The sequence below is a fragment of the Fukomys damarensis genome, unplaced genomic scaffold, assembly GCF_012274545.1.
Source record: "Fukomys damarensis isolate Sample0158 unplaced genomic scaffold, DMR_v1.0_HiC HiC_scaffold_39, whole genome shotgun sequence".
NCBI lineage: Eukaryota > Metazoa > Chordata > Mammalia > Rodentia > Bathyergidae > Fukomys > Fukomys damarensis.
In genome coordinates, this window is record NW_022900951.1 from 25145957 (window position 1) to 25169582 (window position 23626).

Below are 23626 nucleotides of genomic sequence, written 5' to 3' on the forward strand. Positions count from 1 at the left end.
TTTTTTTTTTTTTTTTTTTTTTTTAGTAATCGTGTTTTTAATGACTTGTAATCGACTTCATTTTATGTAACAATAGAAAACCACCACTGGAAACTTTATTAAACTTTTAGACAGAGTTGAAGCTACTTGAAATTAATTCTCCTTGGTAGGAGAATATTTATTAAATAATCATAAATAAAATGGCTTCTCTGACAGTGTGAGATGAATAATAACTACTGTATAGGAGAATACAAGGATGGTCTAGAAAAGTAAGTTTTGTTCTGTTTTGGGTTCAGATGAATGTAAAACTAAGGCTTTCTTTTTCACTTTACTCAGATAAACAAAATAATTTTCTTCAGTCTGTGTGCAAGATCATATATTTAGAAAGAAAGTAAGAAAGAAAGGAAATGAGGGATGATAGAAGGAATGAAGAAAAAAGGTAGAGAAAGGAATGAGGGAAAAAAAAGAAAGGGAGAGAGTATATATCACTGTCATACTGATATTTCAGAGTTCCAATAATACATTAGTCAGCTTAGATTAATAGAAGATAACAAGAACATTTGCTATCTACCAGTGTAGGTTCATAATTGATAAAAGTGAGATAAAGCAAATAAAAAGTTGAATATGTCAATATTGTTATTGTGCCTAAAGAAACTGATCTTTAATAAAATTTAACTCAGCAGGAGGAAAGTAATATAGCAGTAGTTGAATAATTTGGTTAAATTTATCTTCTCATATTTTGTGCAAAAATGTAGTTTTTTGTAGGATTTGGGCTCTTATGAAGTGCTACACTTAAAGACAACTTTAATACTGTAAACTGTTACTACAAAAATTTAAAATTTGTTATTTATATAGATAAAGCCTGAGGTTTAATGGAGAACATGCTTATTAAGGTTCATTTCTTTTTGGTAACAGTACTAATGATATTTCTATAATGCCTAACTTTATTTGGTCCATTATCATGATAAGAGTCTCAAATTGCATGTTATAATCAAATTCTGTAATCATTGCGGTTCTGCTTGTAAAAGCCCATGGCAGATAAAACTGGACCTTCCATTGTTTTCTAGAAAGCAAAAACACACTCATTCAAATTCTGCAGTAAAATGTTCACTATTATTAAAAATAGTGTATTCCTAAAGAAGTCTATTACAACACAAAGCTTTCTATCCCTCTTGCCAAACACTATCAAAATCTTCCCATCAGGATGCCTGATATCATCAGAGAATGGGGGGGGTGTTGCCACGTTGAAGTAACCTTAGAAGACACAAATGTTTAAAACCTAGCTACAGAAATGGAGAGCAGGTGATGATTATAATCAGAAGAGCTGGGTTCGCCTCCTGTGTGCTTCCTTCACTGGCTGTCCATTTTTGGAGAAATTTCACCGTCGTTGTAGAAAATCAATGTTCAAATGCAGTAAGGTAACTGAACACCCCAAACCATGATATGTGTTATTTTCTTACATATGCTTACATGTGATCATATAGTTATGTTATTGTGTTTTCTGAGTCTTTATACGGAGAGTTCCAATTACAACACATGTACTTAATGTTTTGTCAATAAAATAAAGCAGAGAGTGCTGTATCCATGATTAAATATAAATTACAAGGTTACATGAGATATTCTGTTTTTAAGCTCTGGCCAGATACACTGGATATCTAGCAAAATTTACCAAGTAGATTGTGTGGGGACTACTTCCTTTTGGTTAATATATGTTCAGTGAGTGAAAAGAACTTCTGTACTAACTAATTTACGTTTTGTTTTGAAATAAGTCTAAGATATCTTAAACACTAATGTTTTGTAAATATTTATGAATTATTTCTGAAATTTTGATTTTTAATTGCTTGGATGGAGGGAAGAATATGGTAGTGATTATTTTTCCTGCAAGAATTTAAAAAGAGAGAGGGATGGCCGGGGATTTAGCTCAGTGGTTCTGGCGTCTGCCTCGCAAGCACAAGGGCCCGAGTTCAATCACTGGTATCAGAGAGAGAGACAGAGAGAGAGAGAGAGAGAGAGAGAGAGAGAGAGAGAGAGAGAGAGAGAGAGTCATCCATTACACACATTGCTCATTTGGGCTTTGCATCAGTCTCCTATACCCTGTTGTTCCTGAACTTTCTGTCTACTAACCCACAATGTCTTCATGGCTGTGGTTGACTCTACAATAGTCAAGTATCTACCACCCTGTTTCATTAATCCCTGTGTTTTCAATAGCATCCTGTCCACTACATAATGGAAATCTCTAATACAAGTCAGGTTTGAAATTCATGTATTATATGCTTATGACAGGGCATATTTCAACTTTAGCAATATGGAGTACTATTTATTGACATCAGGAGCCAGATCATTTTTGTAGGAGCCTTTCCTTTGCTTTATAAGATATTTAGCAATATCCATTGTCGAGTAACAACATCCACCAGTTGTGACAATCCTAGTTGAGAATCAGTTATCACAGAATCATAGAAGCATGTAATGATGTAAGATTCTATATTATGACAGGAAGCCAAGAAATGTAAACATAACCTACAAAAACATGATTGTCATTGAAACAGTTCAGTATCATCTGCAAGGCCATCAACTGCAGTACATTACACCATGGGGATCTAATGTCCTAATGTGTCATCCCTAGCTATACAATTTTAAATGATCTGATTCTCACGGTAACATGGAGACTTATTTTGTCTATTATACCACTTTCTTTTAATAGCAATGCCAAGCAACTTAAATTTTATTAATTTTCATTTCCAAATGCCTTTTTCCTGGTAATAGAAAAAGAAAAAAAAAGGTATGTTGTAATTTTCCATACTTTCTATTTCTAGAGAAGAGATACTTTCCTTTATAGGATGTATAATTTCTTAGAATTTACTATTGTCCCTAGAAGCTAATCAGTGACTGTTAACTGCTGTCCTGATTGTCAACTGAAATGAAAACAGTAGTTGGTTGGCACGCTTACCTATTTGATTATAACTATTATATCAACCAGCATCCTTTTCCTAGGGTTCATCATAATTTCTCCCAATAATTATGTATTGCTTCCTTTTTTCTTGCCATTTTTAAAGCTTTTAGTACACACACAAATTTATTTAAAATGGTTAAAATCAGACAATCCAATACAATTAATTTTCATCAGATTTATGTAAAATCTACTACACCACTTTTAAAAAATAAGAAAATTAGAAATATTATATAACACCTTTCTTAATTCTATGTCCTCCTATAGTCTCCATTATTTATCCCCATTGTTTGTCTCAGCTCAGGATCAGGGATCAGTGGATAAATGATTGAGTTCTGGAATCTAGCCTGAGCCTCGATAAGTCAACAATAGAAGCTAGGGATTAAGAGGCCAGTTCAGAAAATGAAAAATGAATAGAATTTAAACCTTACATTTATCTTGATGTTCATTAGCTTTACCTTTGATATTACTGAGTAATTCTATTTTTGAGAATAATGAATATGGTATTTTTGTGATTTATGCTCTGTAGGTAATTTATCAAGATATTGGAATGTGATTGAGTATATATTTCTATATTCCATCATTCCTATTTAGAATAGTACTTCATAATACATTTGTTTAAATGAGAAAAAACTAAATTAAACATGATGATACTCAGTTTGCCAGTTGAATATGTTCCACAGAACAGTGAATCAAGGGAGTACTTGAGTTTTCTTAATATCTTGGCTAAACATGGCTCTGACTCTATTTCTGAAGGAATAAGTATGGAAATATATGCTTTAAAATTACTGTGAATGATGTTAAGCAAAAGATAGTAAAGATTTGCCAAATTGCATCTCATAAAAACAAATATGACATTAGCCTAAAACACGAAACTGTTTTAAAACTATTTCTCCATCTTTTGGGAGGACTGCAAAACACAGTGTGTCATCAATCAGTGACTCAATTTTCAATACAGAAATTAATGATAAATAGTAAAATTGGTCTCTATGCATAAAAGGAGACAGCTAAACTGCTTTATAAAAAAGATTATCTCTGGATATTAGTAGGTATTAGCCTTCCCATCACTGGAACAAGATAGCCAACACCTAAAACTTTAAGGAGTAGAGCTTTATTGTGGCTCACAGTTTCAGAGGATTCGGTTCATAATATGTTATCTGCAAAGCAGAAGCACATGATGAAGACCATGGCAGCAGATGGCAGCTCATGCCATAATGGCCAGGAACGAGAGAGAGAGCAGAGGAGCCCAGGTCAAGAATATACTCATCTAGGTCACACCTCAGTGACCAAACCCTTCCAACCGGGCCCCACTTCCAAATTGGAGACTTTGGGGGAGCATTTTAGATCCCAACCATGATAATATCTAGTGGCCCATGAATCTGCCTGCTAAACTGCCTCGTAATATTGTTAAATAGTGGTGCCATTCACACATTTGTTCATTCTCATAACTGAGTAATTGCTCTTAATGCATGGACAGACATTCACTTACATGTAACATCTAATCCACCTGTAAATATACCTAAAAAATAAATATATAAGGAAAAAGCTCCCGCATATAGCACCAACGCCATGGTGCCATCACCTCTTTATGAACGGCTTCAGTGATTTCCCTCCTGCCTTCCTGTCAATACTTTACTTCCCTGTTTCCATGACACTCCGTCATCCTAGATGCAAACATCCAGGGCCCAGAGTGAAAATTCTGGCACTTAAGTGCTATCCAGCGCTCTCTTCTTCATAAAACTCTCCTAAGCATTCCTATAATGTTTAGAATAAAAAAGAGACCTATTTATGGTTTCTCAAGGCCTGCCTAAATTGGCCTATGGCTGTGTCTGAACTGATTGTACTCTTCAATATGAGAAAAACGGCCTCCTCGCCTATCCTGCAAACGCCACACATACTCACATCTCAGCATCTTTGCCCTTGCTCTTCCAGCTGCTGCGCGGAAAATTCCTCCAGGTACTCACATGGCTCATTTCTTCCCTTCATCAGATCTGTTTCAGATCTGTGATATTCAGAGCAAACTTTCCTGACAGTCCTCTCTAAAATAGCACTTGCATTAGTCTCTGTCTCTTTAGTCTGTTCATTTTTGTTGTACTTGTAATCAGACAGTATTATATTATCTCTGCACTTATTTCCACACTTATTTTATATCATTTCTGGAATGCTTGCTCCCTGAAAGCAGGAGTCTTGCTTGTCTTTGTCTTAGTGACAAGAACAGAACCTGACAAAGAGAAGATGCTTTAAAATATGAGTTGAACGAATGAGATTGAACAATTTTTTTTTATCATAAGAAGCTCATATCAAACTAAATAAATAAAGTACTCTGCATCAAAACCAGCCAACATACATTAACAGTTATGCCTTTTAACATTACCCTTAAATTGATGTTTTATATATGTTTCTAGTTTATTCATAAACTGCTCGGGATGCACATTTCTGTAAAGTTCCTTCGCCTCCCTGCTTGAGGCTTCTGAGACCATATGACTGGTGAGTATCTGTAATTACTTGCAAAAGAAAGAGATTTTACTAACTTTAAAGCATTAGAGACAAGTGGAAAAGAAAGTAGTCCTTCTCCCTTAAATGAATTTTACTTGTGCATGGTGATTTTTTTCTGTCCTTTTCTTTCTTCAACAAGGACCATGCGATTGTGCTCCTAAGCTATGTGCTCCACTATTAGAAACTGATAATAACGTATTCCAAACCAAAGAAATCAGAACTGAAATCCCACGCTGAGTTATTCAGAGATTCAAGCCTTATGGGTAATCCAACTTCCCTTGATCTCTGAGGAAAACAGATGGTTATTCTGTGGACTCATCAAGTTTAAAAGAAAACATGCACAAATGACCCATTGTAAAATGGAATGAGTCTGCGGAGTTGCCCTGAAGCATGATTTATGGTCAGCTGTTTAAATCTGTGAATATTGTTTTGTGACAAGTTTTAGTTGATGGATTTAAGTGGTGTTATAATGAAATTATACCCAAGTGTAACACTCCCTACAATGCATTTTAAATAGGCTCTTGTCTATGACCACGCTTGCCAATGACTCTATGTCTTAGTCGTTATTTTATTTTTAATTAAATAGTAGGTTGATTCACTTGATAAATGCTCTTTATAAATTAATTTTATTTAAGGTATACAATGTAATGACATCGATCATTGGAAATTTGCACCTTTACGCAATCCATCTTGGGTCTTTTTTTTTCCCCACTCCCTGCTCTCCCTTCAAGCCCTCCACTCCTCCCTAGCTACAAAGACTTTTTATTCCATTTTTTCATTTTCTCATATTAATTCCATTCCCTTCTTTCTTTTCCCCTACCCCTCCCACTTCCCCTTTGCACCTTTTTTTCCTATTTCACATTATCTATTATACATTTTAGTCCTTATTTACACTTTTAGTTTCTTATACTAGAGAAACTGTTTGGTATTTACACATGTGTGCCTATTTATTTCCCTTAAGAGTATGTCCTCAATGTGCATCCATTTAGCTATAAATGTCTCTAGTTTCTGTTTCTTTATGGCTGAGTAGTACTCCATTTTATTTAATAAAACACATTTTCGTTATCTAGTCTCCCATAGGTGGGCATTTTGGCTGCTTCCAAGTTTTAGCTATTATAAATTGTACTGCTATGAGCATGGGTGCACATATATCATTATGGTATAATTATTTTAGTTCCTTGGCTAAGATGCCCAGCAGGGGAGTAGTTGGTTCAAATGGGACCTTCAAACCTAGTTCTTGGAGGTGTCTCCATACTGATTTCCACAGTGGTTGCACCAGTCTGCACTCCCACCAGCAGTGGAGCAGGGTTCCTCTTTCCCCACAGCCCTGCCAGCATTTGTTATTGGTTGATTTCATGACAGCAGCCATTCTTTCTAGGGTGAGGTGGAATCTCAGTGCTGCTTTCATTTGCATCTCTCAAATGCTCCTGGATTTGAATTATGGAGACATTTATAATTATATTGGTTTTAATCCAGGCATGGTTGTGCAAGCCTGTAATCCCAGCACTTGGGAGGCTGAGGGAGGAGGATCGCTGTGACTTCGAGATCAGCCAGGGCTACATAGTGAGTTCCAGATCCTTCTCAACTACATAGTGAGACCCTGTCTCAACAAATAATAATAATAATAATAAATAATTTTATAGACTTTAAGTTTCATGAGGTATTACAATTTTCAAAAGCTGTGTTTTGTTTGACTGTTTTGCAACCTCAATACAAGGCCTGGAATACTTAAAATTATTCAAGAGGGAGTGAAGGGAAAGAAAAAGGGATCAAGATGTTTTATGTAAAAATATGTTTGTCAAACACATGCTAATGAAATATTTTAAATAAAACTATTTAAAACCAGTTGTGTTGTGATTTAATTCTTGAAGATAGACCAATTCATATGTTATAAAAACTAATTTGGGGCCAGTGATGTAGCTCAGTGGTACTGCTTCTGCCTTGTAAGCACAAGGTCCTGAGTTCAATCACCGGTACAACAACAACAAAACTAATGTAAAAAATAATGATTCTTCAATTCAGAGTCCCCTTTTAAACCCTTAGTAAAATATCATTATTTCCCAAACAATATTTTGCCTTTTTAGCTATACAAACAGAATCCTAAATGTGATTGTCCTAAACTGATGAAACCCAAAGGTATCATGGGAACAGATTTATTTTTATCATTTTATATTTAATTACTATTACTAATGATAATTTATAAAAGATATTTACTACTCACTGAAGCTTCAGACAAACCCATGTGGGAAAACTATGTCACATTTTACACATAAGAAGACTAAGAGATATTAAATAATTTTTCTAACTTGATGAATCAACAAACCAGAGTGAGGAATTATTCAATCTGTGTCTCCCTGAAAGCAATGTGTATGATCTTCCTTATTCTACAGTAATACTTCTAAGAAACAATGTGGAGAAAGTAGAGAGCCAAAATACATCAAAAAAGTATTTATGATTTTGAAAGAACAAATTTTGTAGTGGAATAACTATAGGTATACAAGAAATATTGGGTATTCTCAATAGTATTTGAGGGATTAGTTTGTAAGGGGTTAAAATTAGATTTAGAAGCGTGATTTAACAGGGAAGGTATATATTCATCCCAAATACTTCACATTTCTCCTCTCCTTGAGAACATTAGGAAGACTGAAGGATCCTGGTTGATCTTCCCTGGTTTTTGTTTTAAGAATACTAAACTCTATTTTACTATTCTGTTAAGGGTACAAGAAATGGGAAAGAGGGAGAGACCACATCTCTTCTTGAATAGTTGAATAACAGTAACATAGATAAGGGCGTCAATATTTACGTACACGGACTTTTAGAGGTTGCTCTAACTGCAGCAAGCAAGCAAAATGAATGTCCTTAAAATTCCCCTTAGGTTGTACAGAAAAGTTTTGTCATTGAGACACATCAATAGCTCTGTAAGAGAGGCCTACTATTGTGAATGATTTTCACAATTTTAACTGCCTTAATAGCATTTTCTGAAGAATCCAAAATGACGTCCGGGAAATGCTTTTGTTAATGGATACAAAGCGATATATAATGCATAGATCGTGAGGTAAAAATGGGACATTTTGTAGAACAAGTGTCATGTTTTAAAATCACGCTGTGCTTTATGTCATGTCACTACTGTCAGACTTTCTTTAGTTATCCAGTGATTTCAGTTAATGCCTATGTGTTTATGTATGTATGTTAGAGAGAGAAAGAAGCATCCCTGAAAGACAAGTTGGTCTCTTGAAGTGAAATGTCAGATGTACTAGTCATGGTCTAATGTTAATAACTTTGCTTTCTATTAGAAATGATTTGTTTCAATTTCTTTATAATTCCGCCTTTGCCCTTGGAGAAAATACAGAAAAGTTGTGTGTGTGTGTGTGTGTGTGTTTTCATTTTCATCGGTCATTGTCATTCCTGTTTTTGTTTATCCAGTTTTATTTCTGTCAATTTAGTTCAACTGGTATTTATTCAATATCATAAGTTTGAAGTGTTAGAAACATTCAAATAATCTATAATTCTGTTCATGTCCTTTCTGGTAGCAGCAAAATTTGTCACCCTGAAATGACTGTGAACCTGAGCTATGTCTTACCCTTAGTGATCATTTCCTTTTCACAGCTATTTTTCCAGTGTGTCAAAACAGCAGTTCAGCTGTTGTGTTATCTGAAAGTTTCCACTCACTTTTATCCAAGAAAGGCGAATCATATAAGAAATGCACCAAACTGATACCCATCACAGCATAATGCCAAAACATGAGACTCATAGATGATGACAGATTGTACTTCAAGAGGTCCTTGCTCTAAGTTCTGATGGTTTAATTGCATGTTTTCACTTTTCTAACAGATTGTAAAAACCTTGAGAGGAGACTTTGTACAGGCTTATGCAGTCATTGCTCCACAGAATTTTCACTGGGCATGTAAGAAAGAATGGGGAGGAAAAGATCTAGCAAGGACTTTAGCTTGAACTCACTTTGTTACCTTTGGAAAAACCTTTGATCTCTTTCTAGCTTCCATTCCTGATTTCTAAAGAAAAAGAAGTTGAATAGGCCCCGAAATTTTATTTTATTAAACTACAGATCACTGTAAAGTATAAAGGCAAAAACATAGAGATATTCCAAACACCTAACACAGAACCTGGCACACTTAGTGTTTCCTATATATCAAATGAATTTAATTCAAATTTGCTTGTTCAAAATCTTGAGTGAAATACTGGATACAATAAATAAAAGCAGAGCTACTTTTGTCAAAGAGAAGTGGTATCACAAACCACAGAGATATCCCGGGGGGGGGCAGTCTTAACCTCCTTCCTTTCACGTGCCTAAAGGGCACTGTGCAAAACTGCTGATTTTAGTCCCCCCCCAGAAACCCCTCAATAAAAACCTTAATATACGTAGAATTCTCTCTGGCTCCAACAATCTGTGATTTCATGACTTAGACTTGAAGAATTCCTTTGCTAACTCAGATTATCATGAATAAGAAAGCTCTTAATAATATTACATTGTGCCATAGAGTGGGTGGTAGGTTTGTGTGGAGAACCACAAAATCATTTTTATTCTGAATAAATCTGCTACATATGGACTTTACTATCTTTCCAGATCTTTTCCCTTCTTACCATAGAATAGTGTGGGATGTGTTTGAATAAGTACTAGCAAAAACGTGTGGAAGCTTCAGATCAAAGAGAATATATCATGCAAATAAGCCAATAAATACTACAACATTTTTCTCAGCTTCTCTCTAAAACAAACTGTCAAATTATCTGCTGGTAACTACATAATCACAAGATTTTATGAACTGTCTTAATTTACACAATAAACAGCTATTTTGATATCATAGTTGCCTTTGAAGCTCACCAAAGTAATTTAATAATCAGGCTCTAAGAAATGTGACTTTGTGACCTATCAATTGTAAACCATTTGCCAGCATTTATCAATAAACTGATTATTTCGGTGATAAGAGAATAAGATCTGTTGAGATCAGATAGTTTAGGCATAAAATAAAGTTAATCAAACTGATGCTATATCTTTGAGAATTTCAAAGCTGTTGCTCTCTTCCTATTACCCCAAATTTCTTCTTCTCTTTCTACTTGTGCTTTTGTCAAATACTTGGGGCTGGGGATTTAGCTCGGTGGTTTTGCCAACTGCTTCGCAAGCACAAGGTCTCAAGTTCAATCCCCGGTACAAAAAAATAGTAATAAAGATGACTAAATAACACATTCAACTAATTATGAAGAAGTACCATTAAATACATCCCAGCTTTTCTAACTTGGGGTGTGTCTATCCTTTGCTCTGCTTGTGTTTTTTGTTAAAAAGAGATGGATGCTGCTGAGCCAGTTTGAATTCTTGAATCCCCTGGTGATAAGTACATGTAGACAGCTCTTGGCACTTCTGCTTAGTTCTGCCTTGCAGTTATCAACCAAATTGGCATGCCCTCCTGGCAAAGAAGAAAGAAAGCTCTGAAAGCAAAACCACTTAGTTCAGCAACCCTTAATCGATCATTTCTGTACATGATAGAGAGTAGAAGTTGCAGTGACAGGTTTCAAGAGACCTAGGCAATTGAGTCAGAGGGGATGGGAGGAAAGCTTAATAAAGAACTATTTGTGTAAAGTTCAGATCATCTGGTTTAGTTAGGAATGAATTATGCAATGACAAACCTATCTTGAAAATGCTTAATAGTGAACACGGATTTGTAGGCTGATGATTGAAATTGATGAGAGCACTAGCAAAAACGTGTGGAAGCTTCAGATCAAAGAGAATATGTCATGCAAATAATCCAATATATACGACAACATGTAACAATAATAATAAAGTAGTCAAAATGGAAAATATCATTAAAATACTTTCTTGGTGTGGATGTATATGCTCATACTAATTTATTCGCACATTGCTACCCCATTCAGAGAATTTACATGAGGAAATAATGAAATTACTAAATTGGGAGTTGTGAAGCAATGCGACACAACATGTGGAATCTAGGGATGGTATTAAGAAGAATGACACATTTCTATGTGTTGTAATGCATACTTCATATATCACCTTTACCTTTAACGCAAGAAAAAATGTAGGGCGTCCTATTAAGAGAAAAACAAGGCCAAAATTGAAATGCTTTGCGAAACACATTCATATGCTCTTAAGGACTGACCAAACCTGATTCTGTAATTCAATACTGTCATGTGACTGTCAATCTGGACATGTTATATTTCACTCTTGTATAATCTAATAGCTTTCACCTTGCCTGAAGGTACTACCTGCAATATGAAATTCATTACTTGGTATAGTGCTTCGACACTACTTTGAGAATGAAAAATGTGTGAGAAAACAAATTGTATTCTTTCAGTTCATGCAACATAACTATAACTCTCTGTACTGTTATTATTGTTGTTTTTCAGCTCCTCTGACTGATAAGCCACCCAAGCTTTTGTATCCTGTGGAAAGTAAACTGACAATTCAGGAAACTCAGCTCGGTGAGTAATTCCTTAATTACAGTTAATACACTTTTCTTCAATACACTCTGACAGTTAATAAGTCTAGATTGTAACTGCAATACACTGAGCTAAATGCATGTGTAGCTGGTATTCTATTCTCTGCAGTGTGTGCTTTGGGACCAAGCTGGATGCAATTTAGATGGTTGTTTGCAATTGAGACAGGATGAAGATTTTAGCAATGCTATTATAATGCCATGTTATAATATTTGAATTGGTTTTAAAATCAACAATGTGGAACTATTTGACTTATAATAGTATCCACTAATACATTAAAATGCAATTTCTGAAATTTGGTGAAAAGGGTGCAAATTCATAATAAATGTCATCATTATTACTTAAAAGCATTTTAAAATTTGAATTCAATGCAATAAGCATTAAAATAATAACTTTTGGATAATGTATTACTAAAATATGAGTAAGTGACCTTTAGTTAAGGGAATGAAAGATTTGGACATAAAGCCATTGACAAGATATGCTTTGGTAAAAATATTCAGTTGTATGCAAATCAGAATTATAATATGCATATTTTAGAGATAAGTATAAGATTTTTAAGGCTGCTTTCGCTATATTCAGTTACATTTTAAATCATGGGAAATTTTTCCTATCAATTATAAATATCTACAACATAATTCATTTTGTTTTCCTAGGTTTTTATTTTCATTTGAAATGTAATATACATTTACATAAAATTATTTGTTTCTAGTGCTTTGGTGTAAATCAAAAGTATAATTTCACCTATACAGGCATATTGTTAAGAAATTTTTCTTGGGCCTGGAATTTAGATCAGTGGTGCCGCTACCTTCCTTGCAACTGCAAGACCATGAGTTCGATCCTGGTACAAAAAAAAAAAAAAAAAAGAAATTTGTACTTATAAAAATGAAAATGCGTTTGATGTATGCTACTAAAAAAGAATCAGTAGCTCATCTCTTAAGCTTTGACATTTTTGTTGTTCACAAAATGAGAATTTGGATGAAAATTGTAAATAAATTTTCCAGGTGAAGAGTAAACATGGTGAAAACTTTTCTAATAAAATGTCTAAGTCGTACTCATAAAAATAAGATGATGATTTTAGAATTTCTAAGATCAGTGTAGTCAATGAATTTCTAACACTGGAAATTCTTAAATTTGCTAGCATGAGTCATGAATGTATGCGAGCTTTATGCAAGTCAATGCATTAATATGCTTTTTTGGTAATAAATTCAAGTCTTTTAAATAAATGTCATACATATGCAAATAGTATAAATGTTTTAAGATAGAAGACTACTGGCAGAAGTAAAATAGTGTCATATTTAAAATGAATGAATATACCTAAGTTATATTCTATACTTTACACCATGCTATATTAAATTATTTATTGTTATTTGATATGCAAATTTGAAATATAAGTTCTTTTTTTTTTTGAAGTATTGGGATTGAATCCAGAGCCTTCTCACTGAGCTACATCTCCAGTTCACCACATTTTTGCTATTATTACGTATTTGAGATACAAAATTAATACATTCCTTGTGGGAGTTGTTACATGTGCATAATCTTATTTTTACTTCTTCTTTACCTACAAGCCCATTTTTTTAAAATTTTGGGATATGATCTCACGAAGTGGCTAAATTGTACAGGCTGGGCTAGAACTTAAGATCCTCCTGCCTTAGCCTCCCAGAGGTTGGAGATTGCAGATGTCTTCACCATATCCAACTCCTGAAATATAAGATCTTGTGATTGAACATGCTTACATAGATTTTTCAATAACTCTTAGGAAGATGTATTTCTACGGAGTTGTGCATAACTCCAAACATCTATGGAGATTAATGATACCAGTTATCACTAAGGAACATAACAAAAATAAAATTTTCATGTTTTTTGTCATATTTCTTTACCTGACAATATAATTAAGAGACTTTTACATGTGATGGTTGAGTATTTGTTGTTGTTGTTGTTTCTGAATTTGAAATTAAATTGTTCTTTACTTCCTACTATAGGGTGCTATAAAGTGAAATAAATTGGAAAGTTATTTTTTATAAAATACTACACTTTCTTGAAAAAAATCATAAACCGTATTGTAAATATGAAAATTTCTTACGTATATTGGGAGATTCTATTATGCCTTCATTTGGCAGAATATGAGGATATATGTTAATGAAATACTCTAAATCTTTTATTGCACATAATTTTTAAAAGAAGAGCTCTCTTTAACCACCAGCTAAACTAAATATATCAACCTGGCATTTGATTATCTTTTTAAAAAGCTTTTATTTTCTGATTTTAATTTTCAATGCATCAGAAAAATCATCCCTTGTTAGGAAAAAATTAAGCTTAATCTTTGTAATTTTTTAAACAACACTTGATTTGGAATAGTTGCCTTGCTAGTTTTGCTAGTCAGTGAATACATGATCAAAAGAGTATGAGTGAAAATAGGAAAGAAAGACTATTATGATACACATACAAATATACTCAAGGTACCCAAAATATACTTGTTTTCTCCAGTGTGTACTTTGATTTTTCACTTCCTTGAGGATTTAACTTTTTTCCTTTCCAGATTTGTAAAAGCTATCCCTTCCACCTGGTTTAACATATGATAACTGATCCTAAGAAAGGGGGGTTGAAAAGAGTCATGGAGTGGCAGTAGGAGGGTGGGCTGCGTCAGAGGTGGGTGACCTGCAAGTGGTGTCTCCCCTTGTGAAAAGGTGGGAGTCCCCAAGAGAATTCCTCTGCTCAAGATTTCAGGGGTCTGTCTCAACCTGTTCTTAAACTGAAAGATGTTTCTGTTCTCAAACTGAAAGATGATCTCAGAATATAATAAAATTCCCTTATGAGAGATAGTATAAGAAAAGTCTACTTAAAACTGAGCTGGCACATGTCTTGTAATATATCTTTGGCATCTTTTCTAAATTACACATATATCCAACCAACCCTGATAACTGTATGTCTGTCAGTTCTCTGGTTTCTTCTCAAATATATATCATTCATTAATGATGATCTTGAAGAAAAGCACAAATTTCTTGGATTTGCCCTTAATCTCCACATTCACTTATCATCTACTGCCATCTACTAGCCATGCTTGACTTTCCCTTCCTATATCATTCTAGCATTCTGTTCTAATCCCTTCATCTTCTCAAACTTTGAAAGGTCTGATAGTGATCATTTACACTCTTTGGTTGTAGAAAGCCAAAAGCAATAAAAGCAAAGTACTCAGAGAACAATAATATAATGGTAACTAAATTCATGGGAAAATATTTAAATTGCTGCGTTTGAATTACAATCAGTATGTGGTCACAGCCTGGCATTTCCACTTTAAGTGACATCTGTGTGATATTTTGAAAAGTGAAAAAAAGAACTCCTTCCCTTTTAAATAACTTTTAGGCATCAGCAAATATATGGATAGCATTTTCTTGGGCAAAAGGCTCAGAAATCACACTGTACAGTACTGAAGGTCAATCCAAAGGGTGAGCCTGACTTAGTTCTTTCAGGTTGCAGTAGTCAAGAGAATCAAAAAAACACACATAATTAACTTGCTGAGTTTGAGCCCTGTAGGTGTCAGAGGTTTGTGCATCCTGTAATGGAGAGGAGCTCACTTTCACAAGCTTCCAGAGCAAAAGATTGCAAGATCCATTGCTACCAGATTTCCAAAGAACAGCCATCCCCCTTAGCCTTGACCATTAGGTCATTAGAGACACAATTGTATCCTACAACTCAGGATTTGCTGAGAATTACTGTATTATTAGATATGGGCATCCCTATATTTAAATTCATTTTTTGTCTTTAATTGTAATCATGTGGGTTAATATAGAAATTTCAGAGAAAGAGAGAAGAGGAATTTGTTTCTTTTACTCTAAATTTTAAGTAAATTTAGCCCTTATCAAATGGCCTCAGAAAACATCTTCTTTATGGTTACATGATATTTATGTGAACATTGTATAATTTCATATACGGTGGTACCTCAATTCATGAACAGTTTTGTTTCCAAAAAGTTGGTGTATGCTCAGAAGCATTTTGCAAAAATTTGTTTGTATCTGCAAACTCTGCATTGGGTGACAAACACGACCATGGCCATCTTTCCCACACAAACACAAATGTGACTATGTTTTCTAAAATCATAGAAAAAATTAAGCTCTTGAGCTGAGATGCCATTGTATATTGTTGCAAATTAGTATTTTTTCAGTTTTCCTTATCACAAATAATGATATGATGATTCTCTTTGACTTTATAATTCCTTCTACAAGACAGATTCCTAAAAGGAAAATACTGGATGAAAGGAAACAATTTTATTAAATATTCTTGTTACATATTTTTATATTTCTTACCAGGGAAACTGCTCAAACTCTGACCAGAAGTATATAATGAGATTAGTAACTTTTAATCTTTAATAAATATTTTGTAATAGAGCTCTTAAAGGAAAAATATCTTCTCTCCCCCTCACCCATTTTGCTACTTTTTCTCTCATCACTCATTGTTTTCACTCATTAAATACAAGTGGATTCTCTTTTTCTGAGTTTACCCACATTTGGTGGGCTTCAAGTAAATCCAATTTGTTTTAAAAAAGTGACTCTGATCAATGAATTATAGAAATCGAATTGAATGTCTCCAATCTCTATCCAATTTCTCCTCTTCCTCATTCTAATAGTCGACTGAAACCATCCTTTAGATTCTGTGTTTCTTATGAAGTATGTACCCAATTTGTGATGTATTCTAGGAATATGGAACTTCAGCAGTTACTGATAATAAGGTCAATATGCTTCAAGAGGTACACATGCCCACATTTTCTGTGAAATAATATAATGAAGATACTGCACTTGAGGCTAAGCTACTGTTTTTACTAATTTGCTAAAAATTAAAAAACAGTATATCTGAATAAAAGGATCTATCAGATGTTAGCATCTAGAGAAAAGTGGTTGCAATATAATAAAACCTCACAGTTTTACATAGACCTTGGTAAATGAACACATGTCTATAAGGTCAAGCTATTTAACTATATGTTATTTTTAAAATGCCACACTAGAAATTAACTGGTTCTCCTTGCCTTGTTGCATTATAAGATGGGATGCAAAAATTTAAATCTTAGGTACATTGTGGGAAAATATGTTCATACCTTATATAATAGGTCTGACATATATCATAAGGGAAACCACTTATAAAATTTATATATTAGTTTACTATGTTGCTAAACATAATTGTCAAACATGCTCTGCCTCTCTATGTTTTATATGTTCTGAAAATCTATATGTAATAATATTACACATGGAATGCATTTTATCACAAACTTGTTAGTTGAATTTTTAATTCCATGAAACCCTAGAGGAAATTATTTCATGAAATGAATAATAACCCTGTAACATTTGCCCACAAGGTCTATATTTTCATAGCTGTTATTGTCTTGAAATGAAACACACCCTTTCTGAAGAGTTACTACTCTATCTTAGCAAATGTGGGAAGATTTTTTGCTACCTTTCTAGAATTGGGAAATAATATCAATACTCTAGAAACAAAATTATTTGGTATTGAATCTGGCATCAGGGCCTGATAATGCAATATAGTTCATTCTAAAAAACACTGTTACTGAATTGTGCAAGTAATGGCAATATGACCTTCCTTCCTACAGACAGAGGAGGGAATACTGACTAGGACTTTTCTTTCTACAGTTACTCTACTGTTTGTCATGAGCAAATATTATACAGTTGACTCGACTTTATTGTACCATGGAGAACGTACAAGACATGTTTTCAAAGTCAAGTAAAAAAACGTGAAACTTTCCTTTCTACTATGGATAAAAACAATAATATTCAAATTCTAAATTTTTAAATGAAAAATTATGTTTGTTATCTGTTTGCAGATCAGCATAGTTCTATTTCCCCCAAAATAAACTTTATTAGACATAAATTAGCGCTTCTAGACAAATAGATGTAATAAATAAAATGTGTAAAGACACGCTAACGTTATAATTACTTAAACTGATGGCAAGTCCATTCTCCTCAATCCAAATTTATTAAACTTTGATAAATGAAAATAGCAACACTTGACCTCTGTTTAAAGCCAAGAAGCACCTTAAATATGATTCTCACCTGAGAAATAATATTTGTTAGATTAGTACTTAGGTTAATATTACATATCCTGAAGTTATAAATTAAAAATTTGAAAGTAGTATTAGTATTTGTAGATTACCATATGATCTAATTTATGAATCTTAAAGTTTCTCAAATTCAAAGTCTTTCATTGCTGAAAGAGGGGAAAAGGGATCAGGAAAGTGCTAATTTTCATGTGTGTTTTTAAAGCAGCTCCCTAAGCAGAAGATAAACTTTTTAAGTGATAAGTGCTCATGGGACTTATTAGCGCTTTGATTACAAATTAGAATCCCCCAATAGGTGAATACAGGTTAGAAAAGTTTGTTTGAGCCATTGATATGTAAAATTTTAGAAGTCAGTATAAGCCTTTATAAAAGACTTTAAAAACTAAGAGAGAAAATATAAGTGAATCTGCTTTCAGTGTTCCCTTGAAAAATGGTTAGAAGGGAGAGAATATGGGAAGAAAGAAAAGATTAAAGACAGAGTGCTGGCACAAAACCCAAGCAGAGAATCTATTGAAATCCCAAAACCTCTGTCTAGTCCCTTTGTTGGACACTAATGTAAATTATGCAGATTGCTCTTCTGCTGCAATTAGTAAAAGTACCACTTTATTTTTCACTAGCCAGTTAAGAAACTGTATAGGTGTAACTCTTCACAATTTCAGATGAAGAACTTTAGGAGGTAGAAAGGATTTGGGAATCATCAAGTCAAAAACTTTCATTTTACTAATGTGAAAACAGAGACCCAAAATGACTACATGGGTTTTATTTTTAAAATTTACAGTAGCATTTCGTTGCCATCATCACTATAATCATCAGGTTGTTCTTCATGTTTTTCTTTTTGTTATAATTAAGAGGCAGAATACAGCGCTGGTTCTGAATTCAGGTCAGACAGACCTACATGACAATCCACCTCAGCCACTTATTGCTGGTATGACCTTAAGCAACTATCATTCCACTTCTTCATTTGCATGAAAGGCTCTTTTCTATAGTGACTGTGGGTGTGTAGTCAGATAACACAGGTAAAGATTGCTATGTTGGCTAGCATATGTAAAGTACTTAGTACATGTTTCCTGTTAGAAGTTGAGCTATTTTAATGGTGTAATAGAATGGTTTCTATGTAAGATTCCTGAGCTACATTTTGAATTTCAAAGCTGTTTAGATCATGCTTATAGGTTTACTAGAATAAGATATTATATATGGCCACAAGTATTTTCCTGAGGAAAGAAAATTTAGGCATACTATTTCTTAGAAAAAGGAACATGAAGAATAATTTTACAAAACAAAGCGTCAAATCATTATGCCTGTCAAGTTCCTCATGAAGATTTTGGTGATAGTCATATTCATTTTATGGAAAATACTGATTCTCCCATGACAAGCACTGCTATCACAAAGCTTTTTAAGTCATTCTTAATGATTGAAATTTACTAGCACAGAAAAAGGCAGTGAGCATACTGTTAAGAAGAACCGTTCCTGAATTTTAAAGTAAATGGAAATTTATCAGAAATAAACCCATCAAAGAGGCATTATGGTGGAGAATATTGAGATTTCAGAATAAGAATATGTAACACATGACCGATGTCCATTAAAATGGAAGCTATAAATAGACTCACATTACTTAAAGTTTGACTCTAAAGAGAGATGTTATCCATAACATTCCTCTTGAATTTTGGCTAAATAACTGAGAACTTTTAAACTATATGCAGACTCTCCATAAAAAATAAGTTTTCCTGGAGTATGATTGTGAAAATAAGATACCAGTATTTTATAGTTCAATGTTAAAATACTTAGCATCCTAGTCAATTGTTACTCCACCAACTCAGTTTGTTCCTCCAGATTTGTGGGTAAATTGAATCATCATAATTTCATAAACATATTTGCTTCATTTTTCACTGATATTTAATTAGCAGTGACTTAACATGTCAGATTCAAGACGTTCTGTCCTCCAGTCTCTTTGAAGCAGCTAATGATCAATGAAAGATTTATATGCATAAGGGAAATATGCTATTTAAAGAAACTCTGTGGTGAATAATTTTATATAAGAATCCTTTTGTAACTGACTAATCATCCTTATAACTTTTCTCAGTCGCAATGCTGATTTTTACATTTTCATAAGATAAGCTTCATCAATATGAAACTGAAAGCATCACTTCTAAATAACACACACAAAGAATCATCTTCCCATCACTGCATATGACTTCCTCTGCTCTTTCACTGGAAATGGCTATCCCCTTGTGACTCTCTGTTGCCTCACAGTACATTTTAATTTTTATTCACCAGCTTTACAACCAATAGTATTTCATTTAAATCTAAAGGGATGTACTTTAAAGGCTACCTTACTATCTTATCTGCTTTGGTTTTCTTGAAATGTATATTCACGCAAAGGCCTGACATAATGCCATTTGTTCTTCCTCACTTGCAACAGGTGCACCTTCTTATTTCTAAATTTAAATGGAGCATTTTAAAATTTTGATTCTCCTCAGTTTATATGTCTCTTTTTAGCATATGATTCTGCCAATCATTTCTTTAATATATTCATGGATACTTACTAATGCTTTACTTTTTAGTATAAAATTATTCACAATGCAGTTTATCTTGTGGCTTTAGGAATAATGTGATTGCCAAGATTTGCTTTGTGTGCTCCCAAACATGCCAGGTGTTTACATGACTCCAATGTATAGAGTACCCATAAAAATTTAAAATTTATACCCCATGGCAAAGTCTTAAGAAGAGGCCTTATTTTCAGTTCACCATACACAAACTCAGGGCTATATTCTCAGAAATACTCAAGATCTTTTAAAAAATTTCTAATTAAAATGTAAAAAAATGGGCCAGGGAATTAGCTCTATAGTTCCACTGCCCACCTCACAAGCGCAAGGTCCCAAATTTGATCCCTGGTACAAAACAAATAAACAAGAAACCCAAAAAATGTACAAAAACAATTTATGATTAGAGAATCTAAATAAATAATAAAGAAAAGAGAGAAGCCTGATTCTGTGTTTCTTTTCCAAAAATTCATCAATTTTTAAGTAAATCCTGCGTCAGTGGATCTTGTCATAAGACCTCCCGTGTCACATCTGGCCACCAAGAAACTGGAGAGAAAGGTTTCAAACTGCTTAGGGCTCCCAAAGAATCAATATTACCTTGTTTCTCCCACTTTTCTCTAGTGGCATTCTCTTCTACTCTCTAGGCTTTCTGAATACTGTTGTTTCTAGATTAATAAAAGCAGGGCACCCACCTTAGACTCGCCTGCTGAAGAACTGTTTTTACAGAACGTCGGCAGCTCTTTGAGTGGAGCAAAGGAAACTGCATCGCTCTGCTGAAAGAAAAAAAATCAGGTGCACCCTGTCACATCAAGCCATCACCAGAAATAAAAAACTTGCAATATGACAAATCATAGGAAAATTTGAGAATATTATCCCAAATATTCAATAAGAAGTGTTTTGTGAAATAGCTTAGGGAAAGCTTAGTAAAAGTGCTTTTGATCTTTCTTTCTTAAGAAACAAATTTAAGCATTTCTGATGAACATGCTTTTCTGAGATGATAATGAAATTATCTTGGTAATTTTAAGACATTTTAAATTAATTGATTATAGTTTTATTGCTTGCTGAAAATGCAAACTTGTGACTGAAATTAGTTGGGGTAAACAGCTTCATGTTACGCTCTCTGCTTATTATGTACACCCTTTTAATAAGTAATACTAAGACTTACTTCAGAATTATAGATTCCATTTGTAATTAATTGATTTTTAGAAAGCTACTGTTCACAATAACATTATTTGTAACGATTGCTTTTTGTAAAACAAAAGCCTTTCTCTCTTCTCTACAGTGTGTATTCACTCAAAAAATGTTTATTAGGATTTGCGGCCAATTAGAAAGTGAGAGTAATATTTTTATATAGTGTGAGATGGATAAAATGAGTAAAATTTACATTAGACTTAAAGTAAGGTTATAGCTTCAGGTAAAATTGTCAGAGAGAATATAAGTGACTACATATGAAAGAAATTTTCATTCAAGGTGGAAATCCGTTGTTGCAGATTCCAGGACAGAAAGAACAGGATTTTATTTTTTTCAGTCATTCTTTATGTGCACAAAATAAAATAGGGATCTAAGATACCCCATAAATAATTTAAAGGGAGAATATCCAAAGAGTTTATTCATATCTCAGAATTTGCTACTTCAAGCAAAATTGATTGAAGATTTTTTTTTTGGTTGACGTATATCCTGAGAATAATTATTTTATTCTTGTTTTAATTTGCTTTGCCCAATACTGGAATTCAGTGTGGTAGGCCTGGTACTGGGTTTCAATTTAAAGATCTAGACTAAAATTTCTTCATTCCCTCAAGCTGGAGGTACCTTTCTCCCTGCTAAAACCTTTGGGTTTGGGAAGGGGTAACAGGGTCAACTCTTTACTTTCTGCTGCTATCAATGCATCTTTTTGTTTTGTTATACTAAAAGCATGTCTATGGTCTCTAGCCCAATTTATTTTTTTAGCTCTTGTGAAGATGGCTTGATGTATGAGTAACTGTTCAACTTACTGTGTCTGTAGGAATAGACCACTAGATTATCCTACTGAACTGCCATCTCGTTCTGCTTCCTCTGCCTGGACAACTTAAATGTAAAGAATAATAGGTGTAGATATTTCAGTCAGGCCCTAGTCACATGTGACAAATCACTTAAAAGTCATGAGGGGTACTGGCTTCAAGGAAAACTAAAACACTACTAGAAGTTTCCATCTCCTCTGTTTTCTTCATGTCATCATTTTTTGAATGAGAGAACAGTGATATTATGGAGGGAGGAGGGCATAGGAGTAAGGGCACTGATTGGCTCAGTTCTTATAACTCATATAAAATATGAGTTTAGAAGTCGAGGTAGAGTTTGAAATTCCACAAAGGAAAAAGCTAATTGGCCTGGATTAGGTGAGACATCCAAACTTTGGTCAAATTTTATGGCATCGGAAGAAAAGGTCCTAAGTCCAATGCTGGTATTCGCTCCCTCTCCTGTAGTGAGGAAGCCTGTAGTTTTGCGAGTACATAGATGTCTTAGGGGTTATAGTGCTTGTACAGATGAAGGTAGAGAAAGAAGCAATACTCATCACAGAGTCTATCGTTTCTTTCATATTCAATCTTTTATTTAACATTCTTAGTTAAGCCATTCTTATTAATTTAGGTATTATCTTTATTATGTCTATTCATTAAATGAGGGAAGAACTAACCATGCTGATGCATCCTGGGTCTCTCAGAGTATAAACTCTTCCTTATATCTTTTGCAACAAACACTGTCATCCCCTGCTCTATACGTATAGCACATACTTCTCCCTCGACCTACAATCTTCTCTCTGCTTTCTCTAACTTGTGTAGTATGTTGTATCTCAATCTTCAATTTAATATCAATTGGGAACCAATTATTAGATTCTCAGCTGTCAACAGCATTTTCAGAAAAAAATATGGTATTTGAAGGATGGAAACACTCCAGCATGAGTATTACATTCTAGCTCATATTATTATACACATGAATAAAATAAGGCCAGATGTAATACAACAATGAAAGGTCATGATGATATGGGCAATACATGTCCTATAGAGATTTCAAGTTCATTTTAGTCAGCCAGTTAGAACAACTCTAAAAGGTAGTTTCATTCCAGTAGGCTGAATGTCTGATCCACTACCTGATTGGCAAATTTGGTAC

General features: G+C 33.8%; 1 protein-coding gene across 2 annotated transcripts in view; it reads left to right on the forward strand.

The window, feature by feature from the left end:
* Il1rapl1 (interleukin 1 receptor accessory protein like 1) overlaps positions 1 to 23626 on the forward strand; it is a 1210730-nt gene that overhangs the window by 930801 nt on the left and 256303 nt on the right. For both annotated transcript variants that reach the window (XM_033760431.1, XM_010613272.2), the window contains one exon: positions 11795 to 11869. In XM_033760431.1, coding sequence (XP_033616322.1) covers positions 11795 to 11869 — 75 coding nt within the window. The remainder of the gene's footprint in view (positions 1 to 11794; positions 11870 to 23626) is intronic.